The 19,257-nt window shown below is 44.1% G+C and overlaps 1 protein-coding gene across 9 annotated transcripts in view; it reads right to left on the reverse strand.

Annotated features, from left to right (window-relative positions):
* Atxn7l1 (ataxin 7 like 1) overlaps window positions 1–19,257 on the reverse strand; it is a 235,748-nt gene that overhangs the window by 136,765 nt on the left and 79,726 nt on the right. For all 9 annotated transcript variants that reach the window (XM_046464117.2, XM_046464116.2, XM_046464113.2 and 6 more), the window contains one exon: window positions 18,769–18,873. In XM_046464117.2, the coding sequence (XP_046320073.1) occupies window positions 18,769–18,873 (105 nt within the window). The remainder of the gene's footprint in view (window positions 1–18,768; window positions 18,874–19,257) is intronic.

Below are 19,257 nucleotides of genomic sequence, written 5' to 3' on the forward strand. Positions count from 1 at the left end.
TCAAACACAGCAGCTGAAGCCCATGTGGGAACTGGCTCACTCAGGCCTTCCTCTTCCCAACCCTCTGGAATCCAGTGGGTGCCTGGGGCTGAGTGCAGAGCCTGCAGCGTGAAAAGTCAGACACTCATCTCCAATCCCCCTATTTGCTCCTGAATTCAAGCCGGATGGCCAAATGCTGCTTTGTGTTTGTTTGTGTTGAACATTCCACTGAGTTGCCCAAGACCGCCTCATAGATGGTGTCTGTTCTTCCCCAGCAGAGCACCTGGCCCCTCCCCTCACACCTCCAGTCTCTGGCAATGCTCTTGCTGCCAGCGGCTGTGTTCCCTGCCTAACCTCATTATACATTTCAGCTAAAAAAACGCCTATTTTTCACGTGGCGGCAAGGCATATTTATAGCATGAGCCACATGCCAAGGCATTTTCAAATTTACTGTTTCTAATAATACCCTTGGAGCATAAACAACATACCCATTCCACAAGTGGGCAAACAGAGGCAGGAGGTCACAGCAAGGTTACAGAGGAGTCCCAAGGTGCCAGGCCTCTGAAGTCACCTCTATACAAGTCTCTTCTGGAATTGCTTCCGTTCAACTTCCTCTGTAACAAACTTATCTGGGGCCCAGGAACGAGAGACGTTATCGAGTTGCATCTGTCTGTATTCTACCTCTCCCAATACTAACGAGCAACTCCAAGCTCTGGTGGCAGGGACTTTAATGCTTATCTTTCTGCCAAACCCTATTCTCATTAGTAGGTTTAGATGCATGAAGCACACACTTGGAGGTTTTGGTCTGCATCATTCTTCATCGCCCATTGTAACTAATCGGCATGCTGAATGGATTTATTCTCATGCAGAACACAACCAACTGCCTTCAGCGCCTGCGAAGTGATGGTAACTTTTGTTCTGATGGAATCTTTTGGCCAGGAAACGAAAGGGTAGATTGAAACCCATAAGCAGATTGAATAATCTTCCTTTTGACCTAAAATTGTAAGAGTGTTTTTCAGACAGAAAGCTCAGATGCTCTGGGAAGGAGACAGGAGAAAGCTAGAGAACGTGTTTATTGCACTGAAGTTTGGAATTAGAAACTGCAAATGTGAAAACTTTCTTAAAGGTACATTTGCCTCCTATAGTTTGCGGCTGCTATACATTTCTTCCCCTGGGAAATTCATAGAAGAGGGCTGCAGGGAGAGTGAGGAGTCTCGAGTTCTTGTCCCAGCTCTGCCTTTATCTGTGATGTGACCTTAGTCACTGAATTTCTTTGAGTTTCCAAATTTGTGAAGCTAGCACTCACCTGAGTACCTTACTGAAGCTAGAACTCGCTATGCACTTTATGGAAGCTACGACTCACCAGGCACCTTCCCGGGTTCTTCTGCAAGTCTAATCGAGTGGGCTTTGAAAGTGTGGTGTAAACAGCAAGACGTCGCCCAAGCACGTGGAAATTCTGCAGGTAGACGATCAACTTCAATAGGCAGCAGCGAGAACAGAAGCTTTTCAACAATGTTTTCAAGGGGATTGTTTCCCAGAGACACTGCTGAGAAGTGATGTTGGCGACTGCGGCCAGGGAAGACGACACCCTTGTTCATGTGTTCACCGCCTCTACTCATGTTTGTCCTGGAGTCCTGGTCCTGCCACCTACAGTGATGCCTGGCACGTCCCAGGTACTCATAAACGTGAGACAAGTCAAAGATGCCGACCGACCTAAGGATGTTAGTTCCTCTGGCACTGAAAGCTCTTTGGTGGGGCCTGAGGGAGGGGATTTCTGGAAGGCTCAGTGTAGGATGACCAGCTGACTTAGATATAAGGGACCTGGACAAGATGGTCACTACCTGAATGTCCTCTCTGAATATCCATTTTGTCTTCTCTCAGAGGCAGAGAATAAAACATCTGAGCTAAGTCCTTAAGAGTAGATCCCTGGAGATTTAGAGCCTGGGATGGCCTGCCTTTCAAAATCTCTCTCTCACTTTCCTTTCTTCTCCCTTTTATGTCCCCATTTGTTTCCATTTCCCTTGATGACATCATTCACTATCAGGAATCCAACAGAATCACACCTCTTCTATTTTTCCTGCATCAGATTATCGCCTCTCAGATATTTCCCTGGTCCCTGCTGGTGGCTTCCTGCCACCAGCTAAATCTTCTCCCTAACAGCTTGTGGCACTGGGTATAAAACTGTAGTCTTTAGCAGGACTTGCACTTGGAATTGTCGCAAGCGCTTTGTGCAACAGTCACCAGAAACGCACGTGCACTGGAAGCACTGCGGTCTGGATCAAGCTCTGAGTGGTGCACATGGCGGGAGAATGACAGTTGGGCTAGGGAGATGTGATCTGCGGGGGATTTCCCCTTTAAAAAACGTACAGCAAAAGCCTGCCTGAGCCAATTCAATATTCATAAATGGAAAGCAGAGATGGCGTTTCTGTTCCGCCAAGAGCAATAGCTATTTATCACGGCAAATGACTGAAATAGTTGTACGTACAATGCTTTACTTGGTGCTGTAAATTACGGTATACAGAAGATTAAACTTAAGCCTAATGCTACCCTTGAGCTTCAACAGCTGAGTCCTATAAATGGATACCCGTGAAGAGGAGAGAATCTTTTCCTGGTTACTATTTAAAAGTGTATCTCTATTAAAAGCTTGCTTTAAACATAAATTATCAGGGAGCCTGCCCCAGCCTTGGGCTGGCTCTTCCTCAGGGCACTGACTTACACAAGTCACATTTAAATGACACAGGGACAGGCCTGAGACTTGACCTTAGGAGGGATGGCAGAGGAATAGGAATGAAGGCAGAAAGCCTTCATAGAGCACTGAATGAGCACTTCCTTTCAGACAGGATGACCTGGGCTACAGGGGGACGAAGAGGACTCTTCCAGGCCTCAAGGAGACCTTCAGAAACAAAATGATCTTGAACCCCAAACCATTGCAGAGAGAAAGTTTCTTCTGGTATCTGCTGTCTTGGAAAGTATCAAGGAGATCTGATCAAGAGCCAAACCCCCCACTTTTTCTACCTAAGTTGTATTCTCCAAGCACTTGCTCCTCTATCTAAGTGAGGTCTCTGGACTCAAAGCAGCAGTGTGCCCAATGGGAGATGTTAGAAATACAGACCAACAAATCTGTGTCTGCTTTCTAACCAGATTCCCCAGGGATCTGTCTGCACATTCAGGTTTGAGAATCAAAGCTAGGCAAGCAGGCGCAGGGAGAAGGATCCCATCCCATGTCCCCACTGCAAATCATGACAAATGACAAATCTGATTGGTGAAAACAGGCCCTAATGGTGGACCACAGGTTTTGTCCAAACCTACTTTAAAAGGAATTGAGAGATAGATTTTTATGAGCTGGGAATGGATCTGTGGCTCTGAATTTGAGAGATTTCCCAAAGCACTTTAGTGTGTAAAACAGTAAACTAGAAAAATTTCATGTCCTTTAAATTAACCAAGGTGTTTCTAGTCTCACTGTGAGTCAGTCGACTGAGAATGCATGGCCATTGTGTTCTGGACTCTGATTTCAATTCTTGTAATTACCAGTTGATTTTAAGTGGGTGAAATAATGCAAAGGTCTTTAGGTTGTTTGAGAAGACAGAGATTCTGGATAACTTTAGTCTTTATTAGAAAACGAATTATAGTTCAGTATTCATGTTAAAAATGTAATGCTAATTACTAAATAAATAGAATTTTAGAAGTAAAATTTATTGTGGCCAAGTGAGCAAAAGGAAAACAGAGAGAGCTTAAGGAAAGTTTTACTAATCTAATGGGAGGCAGGAAAAAAAGAACAAAGAAGCAAATACAAAGCAAGGTAAGCAAATGCAAATTAAAAGAAAATAAGTCCACATACATCAAGTAATCACAATAAATATAAATGGATAAAACTCACCTATTAAAAGACACTATCAGATTGGACTTTTAAAAAAGCCAGATATACACTGCTTACAAGAGAGACACCTAAAACAAAATGACACAGAAAAGTTGAAAATAAAAGACTAGAAAAGATAAATGAGGCAAATACATACTGACCAAAATAAAACTGAGTAGCAATGTAAATCAGATAAAAATAGAACCTGAGGCAAAGCAATAATTGGCATGAAAACACCACCTGTTAAACCTCTATGTGCTCAGCTGCACAGTCCCTGGATTGTAAAGCAAAGGTGTCAGAGTTACAGGAGAGACTAGCACCTTACAACCATCAAGGGAGGTTTAAAACTTCCTGCTCAGAAAGAACAGAGCAAGCAGAAAAAAGAGGTGAGGATATAACAGATTTGAACGAAATAATATATATGGAATCCTGCCCCAAAAGAGAGATTATGTAAGATTTCCAATTGTACAGGAGACATTGACAAAAACTGGATGCTAACTAGTCGCAAAGGAAGTATCTAAGTTATAAAATGGATAACACACCTAACATTCTCTGACCACCAAATTTCAACTAGAAATAAAAAATAAGATAATAGTAAGGCCACCCTCTTACCACCCTCTACATTGGAAATCTAAAACCACAAGCCTAAATTAACACTTGGCAGACAGTGCGATTTTATTCTGTGTGGCCTAGTTGCTATGGGATCAGTTAATTTACATGACGTTTATCGGGAGGATGGCAAGACACAGGAAACTCTCAGACCATTATAGCTTCATTATTTTGATGTGCACAGGTTAGTTACAACCTAGTCCTGTAGCTAGAAGCTTCTGTTGGCACATTCCCCAGCCGTGGCCCTTTTCTGCCACATTGTACCCATCTTTTCCCACTTGCCAATGCTGGCTGGATTAATAGATTGTCCTTGAAGTGCTCCTGGCACCTGGGAAAAGGTGTTATTCAACTGATGTGGTATCTTATAATTAATGGTATCCTGGAATTGAGAAAGTACCAGAGTTAATAGTGTGTATGGGACTTTCTGTTTGTTCGGTCCATAGGGCCAAGGACTTCTGAAAAATGACTGGGGACAGCTGTATAGGGGATACCTAGGAAAAAATGGAGGTTCCCCTGTATCTTGAAAGATGAGCTCACTTTCCAAGAAATTCCCCCAAGCAAAACCAAAAATAGCTGGATGTGTCTTCCCCTGGCCTGTGCTGCTAGCCCAATACAATTCCAGTACTATTCGATAAATCAAATATTACAAAGAAAATCTAGGGTTAGGGGTGTAGTTCAGTGGTAGAGTCCTTGCATGCATCAAGAAGTCTGGGTTCAATCTTTAGTAAAACACACACACACACACACACCCCAAACAACCTAAAAAAGAATGGAACACTGGATCATGCTAATATCAATTGAACCACACTAATGACAGGCCTGTAAGTTCTCTGGACAAGCGAGGCTGAGGGCAAGAGTGAAAAAGACAAAAGACCATGGCTCTCCAGCTTGTGCACTGGGTACCATGGAGATCAAAAGAGTGCAGTGGTTTCTTGGCTGTCACAAACATTATAAGCCAGAGTAGAGAGGCTCTCAGGGGCAACCCCTTCTCCTCTAGATCTTTCTACTGATCTCCCACTATCTTTGCCACTTTCATCCCTGTCCCTTGGACAGCAGCTGAGGCAAAAGGTGGTTGTAAAGGCTGGAGGTTCCTCATCACCAGACACCTTAGAGTGTCACAAGTTGTGAGAATATGACAGAGGAAGCGAGGCTGGGAAAGTGGTAGGATTTTGATGGAGCTGCTGTCCAGCTCCTGCCTCCCTGACTGCATAGGTAAACTCCACCAACAGGTACATGGAGATAGTTCCATCACTAGGATGTCAACCCAGAGCTATCAGTCAAGCAGGTCACTGAGTTAGGGGTCTGTCAGGGTCAGTGTCAATGCAACCTTCATATTAATGAAAATGCTGTACTTGGTTAAGAAGGTTAGTGTTTATAAGAAGGTACTTGTTTAAGAAGGTTATAAATGGGGTGGGGCAGCCACTTACAGAAAACCATGGGCAGGATGCAAACTAAGCCTTGCTTGTTCTAGAAATATGCACCTCTGGAAATGGCTCAAGAATTTGAAAAAATAATTCAGGTGGAGAAAAGCAAAGTATTTGTGTTGCTAGTAAACAAATAAATCACAGGGTTAGTAAAAACAACAACAAACAAACAACAAAACCCCCCACATCCAATCTTAGATAGAACTCTGGAATCCCAGTGTTGTAAAACAAAGACTATGGCTGCTTTCTCTGGAAAAAAATTATGATTCATTCCATGTGAAGTGGGATTCATCAGTGAAATTGTTGACTTACTCTTTCATCATTTATTCCCAATTTACATTCCTCGCCACCCCACCCCCCCAATCCATTGCTTTCCAGCCTGTCTCCTATGCAGCATTCCCCAATTTGCACTTATCTTTCGGAAGTGCCTGGCCTGGGAAAGAGCAGTGGAAAGTTCTCACATAACTGTGAACACCAGTATTGCCCCGACTTCAGGATGCCATTCACTGCGGGATGCCACCTCCACTTAACAGCACCCTTTTCCAGGGGAAAAGCAAAGGAAAATCTGTCCTAGGAACAGTCCACATGATGGGAAGGAGCAATCTGACTTTGCAAATGAGAGGACTCAGAAGCTTCTTCAAAGACCTGTGCGTCCCAAGGCATGCCTCCACTGGGTCCCTACGGTGTAACATTTAACGCAGGGCAGCTCTTTGTGACCTTCCCAAAGGAAAACTACGATAGTGGAGTGGGGTTTCAGCATCAGGGCGTGAAGTGACAATCGTGTATAATCAAAACTACCCTTGAAAATCCATCTGCTTGGAATGTATAGTGTACATGGCTTGGGGGATGGTGGACTCTCTCCACAGCCAGTTTTTCCTCCAGGATTAGAGAAGATCTTTATTTCTCTGCTCAGACATCAAATGAAGGAGTGGGCTTCTGTTCTGGGGGGGAAGGACAAAGATGCATTATTGTTACTGTAGCCAAGTGCAAGTAGATGACTTCAGATAAGAAACAGGCAACTCCAATGTGAAATAGGTACATTTTTGGTTTCCACCACAAGAGCTCTGGAGGCTTTGATAGCTGAAGCTGCTGTGAGGCTCCAGGCAGCGGGTGTTGACACCCTTTCCCAAGGATATGTGCCTACCCGAACTCTTGCTGTCTGGGGACTGACTTGCTCTTCCAGAGAAGGAACATTCTGGGAAGTGCTGTTCTACTTGTTGCTGAGGACGGGGAGAATTCCAGAGTGACCTTTGAATCAGCACTGGCAACATTCTTTTCTCAGATTTAAATAAAGCAGTGACTGTTACCCTAATTCTTCTCGGTTGATACAGCTCTGAGGAATGGAATAGAGCAGCCTGTACAGCAGGACATGCCAGGGATGAGTCGGAAGTGGGAGTCATGTTACAGCAAGACCCTCAAGAATTCAGCTGTGGTCAGGATCAAAGCAGCGGCCCTCCAGCAATTGCTGAGGAAGGGTGTTCACCCTGCCATCCGCCTTTCCAACTGCATCTGAACAGAGAGGATCATTCTCTTTCAAGTAGCCAGATCTTGCAAATGAATGTACTCGCTTTACACAGGGCTACTGGCTTATTCACAACTGGCAAGCTACTTTTCCTTCTTTGTGGATTTCTTTCTTTCTTTTCTCCAAGATTCATTTTTTTAAAAAAGTCTACTGAATGCCAATGTTTTAAATCCAGCATTCACTGTGCTAAATTGGGGAATCTAATGGTGAGCATGACAGAGTTCCTGGTACCTTGAAACTCCTAGTGTGTGGGTAGGGGATGGATAAGTAAGCAAGTATTTGCAGTGGCCATCATATTTGCTAATATTGGTGAAGCAGAAAGTGCTGAAGGCACTTGAATTGGGGATCAGAGGATCCTTCCTTTTGCCTGTTTGTCCTAAACACTGTGGGTATCTACAGGAAGTCAGGAAATGTGCTACATTGCTGAGACTCAGGGATGTATGAGGCGCAGTCTTCGTCCTCAGCAACTCCCTCCCGGTACAGGTAATTCCACTGAACAGCAGTTGTCCTACTACAGGACACAAGGAGGCAGCTATAAGACACGGGATGGCACAGAGGTACCAACAGACAATCTGGTTGGATGGCAGCTGACTAAGCACAAACAGATCAAACACTCGTGGTGCTGCCAACCTAAAAAGGGGTCTACTGGTCATGCAAAAATGAAGCCACCTGCCCTTGCAAAAAAAATTTCCAAGACACAACTAAAATGGCTACTGTCAAAGTAAGCAACCTTCAGTGGCCAATCTAGTGACCCCCCCACTCAATCTCTTGCACTGGACATGGTCTAAAAAGCACTTTCTTCTTTTGGTTTCAACATCTCCACCCTCTATTCCTTTTCTTGCCAAATCGCTGGCCATTTCCCCTAACCTATCTCTAAATAAAATAACCTATCTCCTCCCTTATCCAACCCAATCCAACCCATCAGTAAATTCCGTCAGCTAGGTTTCCAAAATGGATCCCAAGTTTATCCTTTTCTATCCACCTTCATGATACACCATGATCTATTATCACTAACCATGCATTACATTAGCCCCTAACAAGGTTTCCCAGGCTGCACTGCAGTCAGAATGAACTTTGGAAAAACATAAATGAGATTATGTCTCCCTCACTCAACATCTTCCAGGGTCCTCACATCACACCCAGAATAAAACCCCAACTCTAGACTCTGGCCTGCAAGACACTTCACTTGTGGTCCTTGCCCACTGCTCTGAAGCCTTGAAGATGCCTGTTTTTGTTCTTGCTATGTTCTCTGCTGCGACAAACCCTCTTTACCAGCTCTTCATATGGTTTGGCTGTGTATTGTTTTTTATTTGACATATCCAAACATAAACTTCAAGAAGGCTAAGCCTTTCTCTGTCTTGTCTCCTCTGTGTCTGCAGCACTAGAACAATGACTGCCATAAAGTAGGTGTTCAATAAATCTTTTTCAAGTAAATGAATTAAAATCATGAGCCTCGGAAGAAAGAAATCCAAGAGATTCAGACTTCAAGAAATAGGCTTTGGGGGCTGAGGTTGTGGCTTAGTGGTAGAGCACTTGCCTAGCATGTGTAAGGCACTGGGTTTGATTCTCAGCACCACATATAAATAAATTAAGGTCCATCAACAACCAATAGAATATTAAAAAAAAGATATAGGCTTTGATGAGTATAAGTAGATTTTTTAAAAAAAGTTAAAAATGAACTCAATATTACTGAAGTTATAAAGATCCTATTAATCTATCTTTAAATTTGAGCTGAGCCATTGTATCTGGGGTAAGTTTGTCTGCAACATTTCTACTCAATTCACACAATTATGCAAAAAAGGGAATTTTGTTGTATAGCGAGGAAATTATCTACCATTGAGGGTCTCACGGATCTGCTTATTTGTTGTTGATAATCAAGAAATTGCAGACAGAATGGATGGGAGAACACGTATGGTACCCATGTCACCTCTTTCACAAGCTTCCTTTATTTTTATTTTCTTATATTTAAAAGTCTATTTCAAATGTTGTGGTTAGGACTTTAAACAGATTTGGGATTATCAGTTTATTCCTCCTTTCCTTAAAACTGTGGACAAGTTTTTCACCCAGGGAAATAATCAGATAGGATCAATTTCACAGATTAGGAGGGTGTGAAGGAGAAACCAAGCACCTGTCATTTCTCTAGCATACTTTTTAGGATGAAAATGAGCTTTCCTGCATCAAAATTTAGTTGTGGTGGTGCAGGGAGCCTAAGATCAGAACATTCAACCAATACAGTGGTGAATGCACTCTGGGGTCTAGGTTGGAATCCTGGTTCTGCCACTTACCCTGATCTTGAAGAAATTTCCTAAATGCTCTGAGTCTTCCTTGCTTTGCTGAGAAATAAGGATAATTCAACCATAGCATCTTAGGGCAGTGACAGATAATGCATTAAAGGGCCCAGCACATAGTAAGTACTCAAAAACTATATTAGCTTTATTGTTACTGTTTTTATTTTCCATAAGTGCAATTAAAAAAAGAAACCAGGGTCTGGGACCAGGTCAAACTGCTATGTTCTTGGGCCAATATTAATTCTAATTTGAGCAGTAGCCAAGTTCAAACTATAAAAATTTAAAGTGGAGAAAGTGCTTGGGACTGGGAATGTAGCTCAGTGATACACTGGTTGCCTAGCATGCATGAGGCTCTGGGTTGAACACCTAGCACTGAAAAAAAAAAAATCTAAATAAACCCTAGTCCTATTTAATTGTAGATTCTTTCAGTTGTAATGTTTGTTTTAAGGTTTAATCAGTTATCCCATCACTTCTTTCCTTAGAAATAGCCTTAGGATCTATCATAGGGATTTCTTTAAGATGTATTGTGTGATTACACTTTACTAAGGACCATGGAAAGATGAAGAAGAAAACATGATTATTTGTGATCATAAAGAGCCTCAAAACTATGTCAATACCAGGAATTAATTCTGGATCTGCGATACACTGATCAAATTAAAGTTTAAAAAATCCTAATGATATCAAGTTTGCACAGATTAGCATGCCCTAGCCGTGGCTTATTAATTAATGCTGTCAGACGTGATAAAGAATAGATTCAATGAGACCAATTTCTTTTAGTTATTTTATACTTCTCTGGTGTCAAAAAATTTACTTTTATAAAACGGACAACTGACAATCACAACAACAAAAATTTTATCTCAAAAAGCAAATCCAAGTTAATTGACAAAAATCCCCAATCTCTGTGCCACGGCCATCAACACCTTCAGAAAGGAGGTCCTGGCAGGCTAATTAGCTGGTGATGGGACCCCTGATGCCCCAGGAAGCCCAGGGGCACTGACACTGGCTGGGACTCACTTTCTCTTGGGCTTAGAAGCACAAATGGTTTGTCACTTCCTCAACCAGAGGTCACCTGGAGATAGAGAGCATAGAAAGAACAATAGCAGGAAGCCTTGGAATCTCATTAATTAGGCTCCCATGTGTACCACTGCTGGGTGGGCTGCTGCCGGTACCCAACCAGCATCGGCATCTGGATGCACACAGAAGAGCAGGTGCCAGCCAGGACATGCCATGCCGCGCTCCAGGAGCAAGTCACCGTCACTCATTTATTTTGCGGCTCAGCCTCTCAGCTGTAGCTCACAGTTCATTAAATTCCACTGCATCACCATCAACATGCAAAACAGCTACTTGAAGGGCATTCAAAAATACAATCAGAAAAGGGAATGAAAAATCCTCTCCGAGAAAGAAGGAGAAAAATTGAATCCGCTCTTGTCTGTTGAAAGACATGTTGGTTCCTTGGTTCTAAACCATTAAAAAATAATAATAATATATTTGCAGTGCCATCCAAGGATTATCTCTGAGGGGTGGGGTGTGGTTCTCTGCTCAGAGGATGAGTGCTAAATGGGGTTGAAAAATTCTATGGGCTCTGTATAATTTTTTTTTGCCTTTTCTTTTCTCCATTATTTTCTTTTATTATTATTATTTTTTTATTTTACACTTCTGCATATGCCTGTGGTGGGGAAATGATGCTCTGTGTGAGTTGAAATAGTCAACTTTCTATATGTGGCTGTGATACCACAGAAGTTACTTCTGGGCTTATTGTGCACATGCTTTGGGAAAAATAATTAAGTACAGAAAAGCACAGAATATGATATAACGAATGGGGCATGTCATGTTTTGTGGTGGTGGTTCTCAAATGAGGGTGCGTTTGTCTCCTAGAAGATACTGGTAATGTCTGAAGATGTTTTGGGTTGTCCAGATTAGGGGCGGGGTCTAGGGATTTGGCTCAGCAGTAGAACCTAGCATGTGTGAAGGCCCTGGGTTTGATTCTCTGCACTGCAAATAAATAAATAAATAATAAACCTAAAAACAAACAAACAAATAAAGATTAGGAACAGGGCAATGGCTGCTATTCTATCTGCTGCTTGACATCCCATGACAGCATACAGGATGTCCCCACAACAAAGAATTACACATCCCAAAATATCAATAGAGCTGCTATTAGGAACCCATGCTTGACAGTAGATAGCTAACATTAGAAAATAAGGACAGAGAAAAATTATTTTCCTTTCACTTAGGAAAGTCCAACAATTTCATAAATGTTCAACCCAATTATAAAATTATAATTTGAACTGACCTATTTACTTTATCTTTAATTATGTTTAGATGTGAGGGGTTCCCCAAAATCTCATGTGTGAGAGACAATGCAAGAAAATTTAGAGGTGAAATAATTGAGTTATGAGAGTCTTAACCTAATCAGTGCATTAATCCCCTGATAGAGATTAGATTAACTCAGACAGTGGTAACTGCAGGCAGGTAGGGCGTGGCTGAGGGAGGGGCGTGCCTTTGGGGTGTATTTGGTTCTTGGTGGGCAGAGCTGTCTGCTTCCTGGTGTGAGGTCCTTCCATCACACCCTTCCACTGTGATTTTCTGCCTCCTTTCAGGCAGTGAAGCTGGCCTCTATGGACTGAGACCTCTGAAACTGTGAGCCCTCAAATAAATTTTTCCTCCTCTAAAACTGTTCTTGTCAGGTCTTTTGGTCACAATGACGAACAAGCTGACTAAAGCAAATTACAATATTCCAAAGTGACTAAAAGAACACTATTATTAGCAGTAGTATTTTTTCCATGATACACACCTCATACCTTCTTGCCTTTGCACATGTGGAAAGAGGGTACCCTGCCTCAGTATTCCTGTTGAGGAAAATGGCCTCAGCACTCGGTCTAGGTGGAGGTTACGTCCCACCACAGCACGACACCAGAGGGATAGTCACAAAGGACTTTCTCTCCCTCCACAATACCACAGATGACAATCCTTTGGACAAGATTTCAATATGGATCTCTGAAACTCATCACTTGGTTAATGATAGCATTTTTTCTTAAAGTAAGCCAGCCTTGTTCTACATTGTGCTTTCCATACGCAAGCAAGTTCCTTTAATCATCCTGAAAACCTTATGAGATTACTATGACTCCATATTAAGAATAAGGAAATGAAAGCACAGAAACTCTAAGGCACCTATTCCAGGTCACACAGCTAATCAGGGACAGAACTGGTATTTGAAACTAAGCAGATTGATTCTAGAGAGGCTGCACTCAACCGGTAGACCCTTCCAGTGCATTGAGCCACACCTTGGGAGGACAATCTGGGATAGACAGAGATGCCTGCTGAGTGGAATCAGGCCTTCCATTTTCTTTTTCCTACAACTATCCGGACCATGTCAATCCATCTAAGGAAATTCAGTAATTGAGGGATCCCTCCAGATCCTAGATTTTCTGGGTGGAGGTCTGAAAAGTATCTGAAAAGCCCTTGGCACAGACTTAGAAGCAGACTCAAGAAGGCTGACACAGGTCGGGTGGCAGGAGCATGGCTCTCAGAGGTCCTCCATCCCCCTGCCAGGAACAGGGCTTCCAAGCAGTGGCTGTGTCTGCTTTCTGTCTGGGACATCAGCTTCGGCAGTGTCAGGGGCAGGACTGTGGCCAGGCATGCTAGGGGGCCACACAGTACCCTTATAAAGCACCCAGACAGAGAACCCAGAGACACCTGAGCTTTGTGGCGTTTCCAAAGGAGCCACATTTTCTTTTCTTTTCTTTTTTTTTTTTAGGAGCCACATTTTCTAACGAAAATGTCAAGCACTATCTGCTGGGCCAAATCCTCGGGGCTCCTGGCAGATGTGATCGTGTTCAGGCGACAATCCTTGCCTCCAAGAGTGTGGGAAGCTCAAGATGAATCAGAGGCGAAAGTCCATGGGCTGACCTGAGCGCACATCCCCTGAGACGGGCGGGGAACGAAGACAGGAAACCCTTGACTAAATTGGTTTTCCCATTTTTCATAAGAAACTTTTGACTTAATAAAAAATAGACACATTTTATTGACAATAATAGCTACCCTTTCTTTATTTCCTTACCATGCACCAGAAAACTATATATGCTGCTTTTCAGAATAACTCCACAAGGCAGGCACTGGCCTTCTCATTTTATAGATGAGGAAGAGGAGGCTCAGAAAGGTCACCTCATCAGCCCAAGGTTACACCACTAGAAAATGTCAGTCAGGATCCTAACCTGGATCCATTTGACGCCAAAATTCATGATTTCTCCATGATGGTATCCTATTTTTCACATTGACTTGTGATATAAGAAGAAATATATATTTGGTCTTTGTCCCCAGTTGCTGACACAGAGCAGCTAAACCCTTGTAATTTCTTGAGTGCTGGCATGAAGGGCACATTTGTTTTTGTATCTGGTTTTGGTTCCCAGTTTCTGGACACTGAGCTTTGAGGACCTTTGCAATCTGTGGAGTTTCTGTAGATAGTGAGAAGACTGATAGTTAGGTCCCCAAAGAGGGTTTTTTTTTTTAAATTTTTTAATTTATTTTATTCATTTTAGTTGTTGATGGACCTTTATTTTTTATTTATATGTGGTGCTGAGAATCAAACCCAGTGTCTCACACATTTAAGGCAAGTGCTCCACCACTGAGCCACAACTCCAGCCCAAGGTGTTTTTTTTTTAATATCTTTTTTAGTTATAGATGGACACAACACCTTTATTTTATTTATTTATTTTTATATGGAGCTGTGGATCCAACCCAATGCCTCACACATGCTAGGCAAGCGCTCTACCACAGAGCCACAACCCCAGCCCCCCCGCAGAGAGTTTTAAGGTGAGGCTGAAGATTGAGTTTATCACCAATGGCCAGTGTTTTAATCAATTATGGCTGTGTAATGGAACTTCCAAAAAGCCCCTCAACAACAAGAGTTCAGAGAGATTTCCAGGTCGGTGAAGGCATCCACATGTTATTCGGGTAGCACCACAATTCTATGGGGACCCTTTTAGACCTTGCCTTATGTGTCTCTGGCTGTTCATTTGCATCCTTTATAATAAACCAGTAAATGAAAGGAAAATGTTTCCCTGAGTTCTGTGAGTCATTGCAGAAAATTATCAAACCTGACGAGGGGTTTGTGGGAATCCCCAGCTATGGTCAACTTAGACATCAGTGTGGGTAATCTGAGACTCACTGATTGTGACTGGCATCTGCAGCAGGAGGCTGTTTTGTAGGGCTGAGCCTTTAACCTGTGGCATCTGCACTAACTCTGAGTAGCTACTGTCAGAATCAAATTAAATTATAGGACACCCAGTTGGTGTCCACAGAAAATGGCTTGGCATGCAAAGCCCATATATTTGGTGTCAGAAGTGTTGAGTAAGGGCTGGGGTTGTGGCTCAGCGGTAGAGCGCTCGCCTCGCACGCGCAAGACCCTGGGTTCGATCCTCAGCACCACATAAAATAAATGAATAAAGGTATTGTGTCCAACTACAACTGAAAAATAAATTTAAAAAAAAAGAAGTGTTGAGTAAGAAACATTTTTTCTTTAACTCCACAACTGACTGCCTACACACACAAAACACACCCCTCCATTTAGCTTGAAAGGCTAGTATACCAAGGTCTTGAATGCTGCCATGCCCCTGTGATGAACTCATTTTCCGGGTGCTGGGAGTACAGAACTGAAAAGGAATCTCCTGGTGCTGAAAGCAGAGACAGTCCACAGACAACTTCGTGGCAGAAGGTGCCAAGTAGCACAAGAGAACAGAGTTCTACGGATATCCAGAGAGAGGAGTTCCATCCCCGCTGGGGGCAGTGTGAGCAGATGCCATGAAGAAAGGGGAGGAAGTGAACTCCAGGCCTCGCACCAGTCATGTCCGGACAACCCTGCCAGGCAGGCTGACTAACCCATTATACAGATGAGCAAACCGAGATGGAGAAGATGAGCTGACCCTTCTAAGGTCACAGAGTAGGGAAGTCCTGTGAGCCTTTGTCTGACTCCCAAACCTGCCATCTCCATTACATCAACAAACGTCAAGTGATGCTCTATGGAGCCCTGGTGGTGGGACTGCAGGGGAGTCGGAGGAAGGACAGGTGGGTGGGGCTTGAGCCCCGCCCCAGTTTCACTTCAAGAGCTCTGCTTTCAATATTTGTGTATAGAGAGAGGTGGTGAGATGACGACGCAGCAGGCACTTCCCTCACTGTTATGAAGCTGCGTGTGAAATCAGGCTCAGCACCTGCCGGACTTTGAGGCCCCGGGGGCAAGACGCTGAAATCTCCTAAGCCATAGCTTCCTCAACTTCAATGGATACCAATTCATACCTCCTTCACAGGGCTGTTACATGCTCAAAGATATGGAAAGCACTTGGCACAGTGCCCGGCCCTGGACACAGTAGAATTCTTATTAACTTGCTGAAGAGAGCAAGGGTCATTACACAAGGTGAAACAGCAGAAAAAGACAGACTGGTAGGGACTGAATGTCTGTGTCCTCCCAAATCCATATGCTGAAATCCTAACCCTCAATGTGACAGGGGTGGACTTGGGAGGCAATTACATAATGAATGGGGTTACTGCCTGTAAGACAGGGGCCCCAGGGAGCTCTCTCGTCCTCTTTCTGCTACATGAGGATACCGTAAGCAGGTGGACATCTGCAACTCAGACAATGGCCCTCACCAGAATCCTGTCATGCTGGCACCCTGACCTCGGATGTCCAGCCTCCACAACTGCAAGCAACGAATTTCTGTTGTTTATGAGCATCCACCTCTGGCATTCTTTTAGAGCAGCCTCAACTAATCATGAAATTATAGGAGAAATTCTTAGATGAACTAAAAAATACTCCCCAGAAGAATTGCCATGGTTCTGAGCTCTGCCTTGCATTCTCTCCCAGTCCTGATAAATATGGGTCTTGGATTATTGGTACGCACACCTGGAAGAGGAGAGAGGCTTCAGTGCCTCAATTTGCTGAGCTGTGGTTATGTCCCCACTGCTGCCTGTCAGTTGGCTCAGCAAGAAACTCAATGGAGACCGGGCTTCGAGTGATGAAGTCAGTAACCCCAAAGCCCCAGACTAATTTTCTGCCACTGCTCAGAGCAGGGCGCCACAATGCCATTTGCTTTCCCGTAAGCTGAGTCTTGGTTCTTGCACCAAAAGCCCCAAGGCAGAGGGAGGCATGTATCAGCCACACCAAAGTCCTAGAGCTCCTCTGCTAGCCAGATGGGGGTTTTGCCCTTAGGCAGATTCTGCAGGGCAGGGGGATGCAGGTCCCTTTTAAGGTACTTCTATCAAAGACGGCTGGCAAACTAAGTTCCCAGTGAAGGTTTGAAGGCTTACAGTACAGTGCAAGCTCCCCAGGGCCAGGATTTTCACTTGTTTTGTTCACTGCTGTACCCCAGTGCCTAGAGTGGTGGCACAGTCCTGTGAAGGGATGAGTGCACGGTGACCACGTTCGGGATGAGCTCCCGGCTGCATCGTTATGAGGTGCAAAGAGGCAGTGGAGCATGGAGCTCCCAGCTCATTCACGGAGCACTGGTGGAAACTTCTTACCACTGCTCTGCTTTTGATACCCCACCTGTCACTTCAGCTGGAGGCACCACCAACGGGCCTCTGACGGTTCCCCTTCGGAAATGTTTGACCCTGTCTCTCTTCCAGGAGGAAGACAGGGCCATTTGCCACAGAACACTGAGCAAAAAGGTCAACTCATGCCCAGAACATGCCTGCTCTTTTCACACTCACACTGCCAGGAATGAAAATGTTGGAGATGGGTACGTCCACAGGAGTTACCTCCTCATGGAAGAGACAAGGAAACCAAAGCCAGGAGACATTAACCAAGTAACCCAAGGACAGAGTTGGACTCTGCCTCTCACCGGAGCTCTTTACACAGCATTTTCTAGGGCCCTGTCTCTGCTTTGTCCTGTCAGTCTTGCCCCTTGAGCTGGGTTCTCTTTCTGCATGTTACAAGCACAAAATACACCTACAATATATACACAGAGACCTTGTATATATGTAGATATATATGGATCATATACATACATGATATTAGTATATACATACACTATTCTATAGTCCCAAACACATTCAATTCTTTTATCCTTGCCTATTTATTACAGCATGGTGATAAATAAAGGGACAGGGGGAAAATCAGAAATCCCCAGTGTGAGAAAGGGGAAATGTGTCATTTGCAAAAGCTCATTCAATATTATAATTGCTTTTTTTTAAAGTACAATATTGGATGTGCTTCAAAACTTTAACAATAAAGCAGAATTTACATTCATCAAAAGGGGCTCAGGAATTCATAAAACATATGGGAAATACTGCTCTGGACTCACTGTCTATGATGGTTTTGGCCATTATCTGGGCCAGCTCCCTGTTCAAGACGGGAAACTTCCACCCAGTGAGATTCAAAGGCTTCTTGTCTAAGACAAGCTGGCCGTTCATTCATGCCTGAGGGAGTGGCCGTGTGCGCTCTGTCGTTGTCCACAGCACCTGCGCTGAGTGGAGTAGGGGTGGGGGTGTGCTGCTGATCGACTGAAGGAACTTATCACACCAAGGACGTTAAGATACAGAGGGAAAGCGAGTTCCCAGACACAGCTGGATTTTTTTCTTTTTTTTTTCTATTTTTTTTTCAAAGAAAAAGGGGGATTCTTGGAAACGGATAAGTGGAACTTGAGGTTTTATATGCCATTTCCTGGGGTCAGCATCCAATGGCCCATGCACTGGGCTACCTTTGGTTCCAGCCCCCTTATGTGAGTCTGGGAAACCGCTCTCCAGTCCCCTATTTCAAGAGGAGAAAATGTCAGGCTGCAGGAACGTGTCCTCAAGCCACTGCTCTCCCCTCCCCTTGGTTACCTGCAGAGGTCAGCAGGTTGGGCGGATGGTTTCAGTCTAGCCTCATCTACCATGACAAGTTGCAGGTTTTCTCTCATTTTTCCTCCCACAGGACCGAGCATTTCAGCAGGAGGACTACAGATCCTAAAACAGTTACCCTTTGAGCAGAGGCAGCAGCCCCAGGAAGAGTCTACCCACAGCCTTGGGCAAAGACAGACACTGGGGGGCCCTGTGGAAGGCGACTGTGCCCGGAGTGGCGGCTGCCTGTGCCCCTGCTGGGTGCAGGAGTCCACTTACCGCAGTGCGACTGGAAAACTTGTGGCTTGACGACCTGATTACAGGCACTGCACACTACGAGATAGAAGTCGTCATGTGCTGGATAATGGCCAAATAAGTGCATATCTGTGGGGAAATGAAAACAATGTTTTTTGAAAAAGCAATTAAGTCTCAGAAGGCATACAGTTTCCTCTTGGAATTTCTTCAAGGACAGTTTTTCAAACAACACACGCAGAAAGGCAATCATCTTTACTAAAGGAAATGCAGTCTGTCACAGTGCAGCTCCCCAACTCTCAGAGAAGCAACTACCTCAAAGAACGCCTCTTTGCACCCCTGGAAACGGGCTGAGATGACAGTTGGTCTGGTCAGCGGTGTCAGGGGCTGCCCGATTACATGCTGGGGGATGATCCCGGTGGAAGACAGAACCCAGGTGGTAGTGGGACCCAATGAGGCTCTTTATTTCAGGACTGTGGGGACTCCCCCAAGCCTTTTCCTATTTCAGCAGTGGTC

The sequence above is a fragment of the Marmota monax genome, unplaced genomic scaffold (assembly GCF_021218885.2).
Source record: "Marmota monax isolate L192 unplaced genomic scaffold, Marmota_monax_Labrador192_F-V1.1 WCK01_AAM20220418_F8-fsc00065, whole genome shotgun sequence".
Classification (NCBI taxonomy): Eukaryota; Metazoa; Chordata; class Mammalia; order Rodentia; family Sciuridae; genus Marmota; species Marmota monax.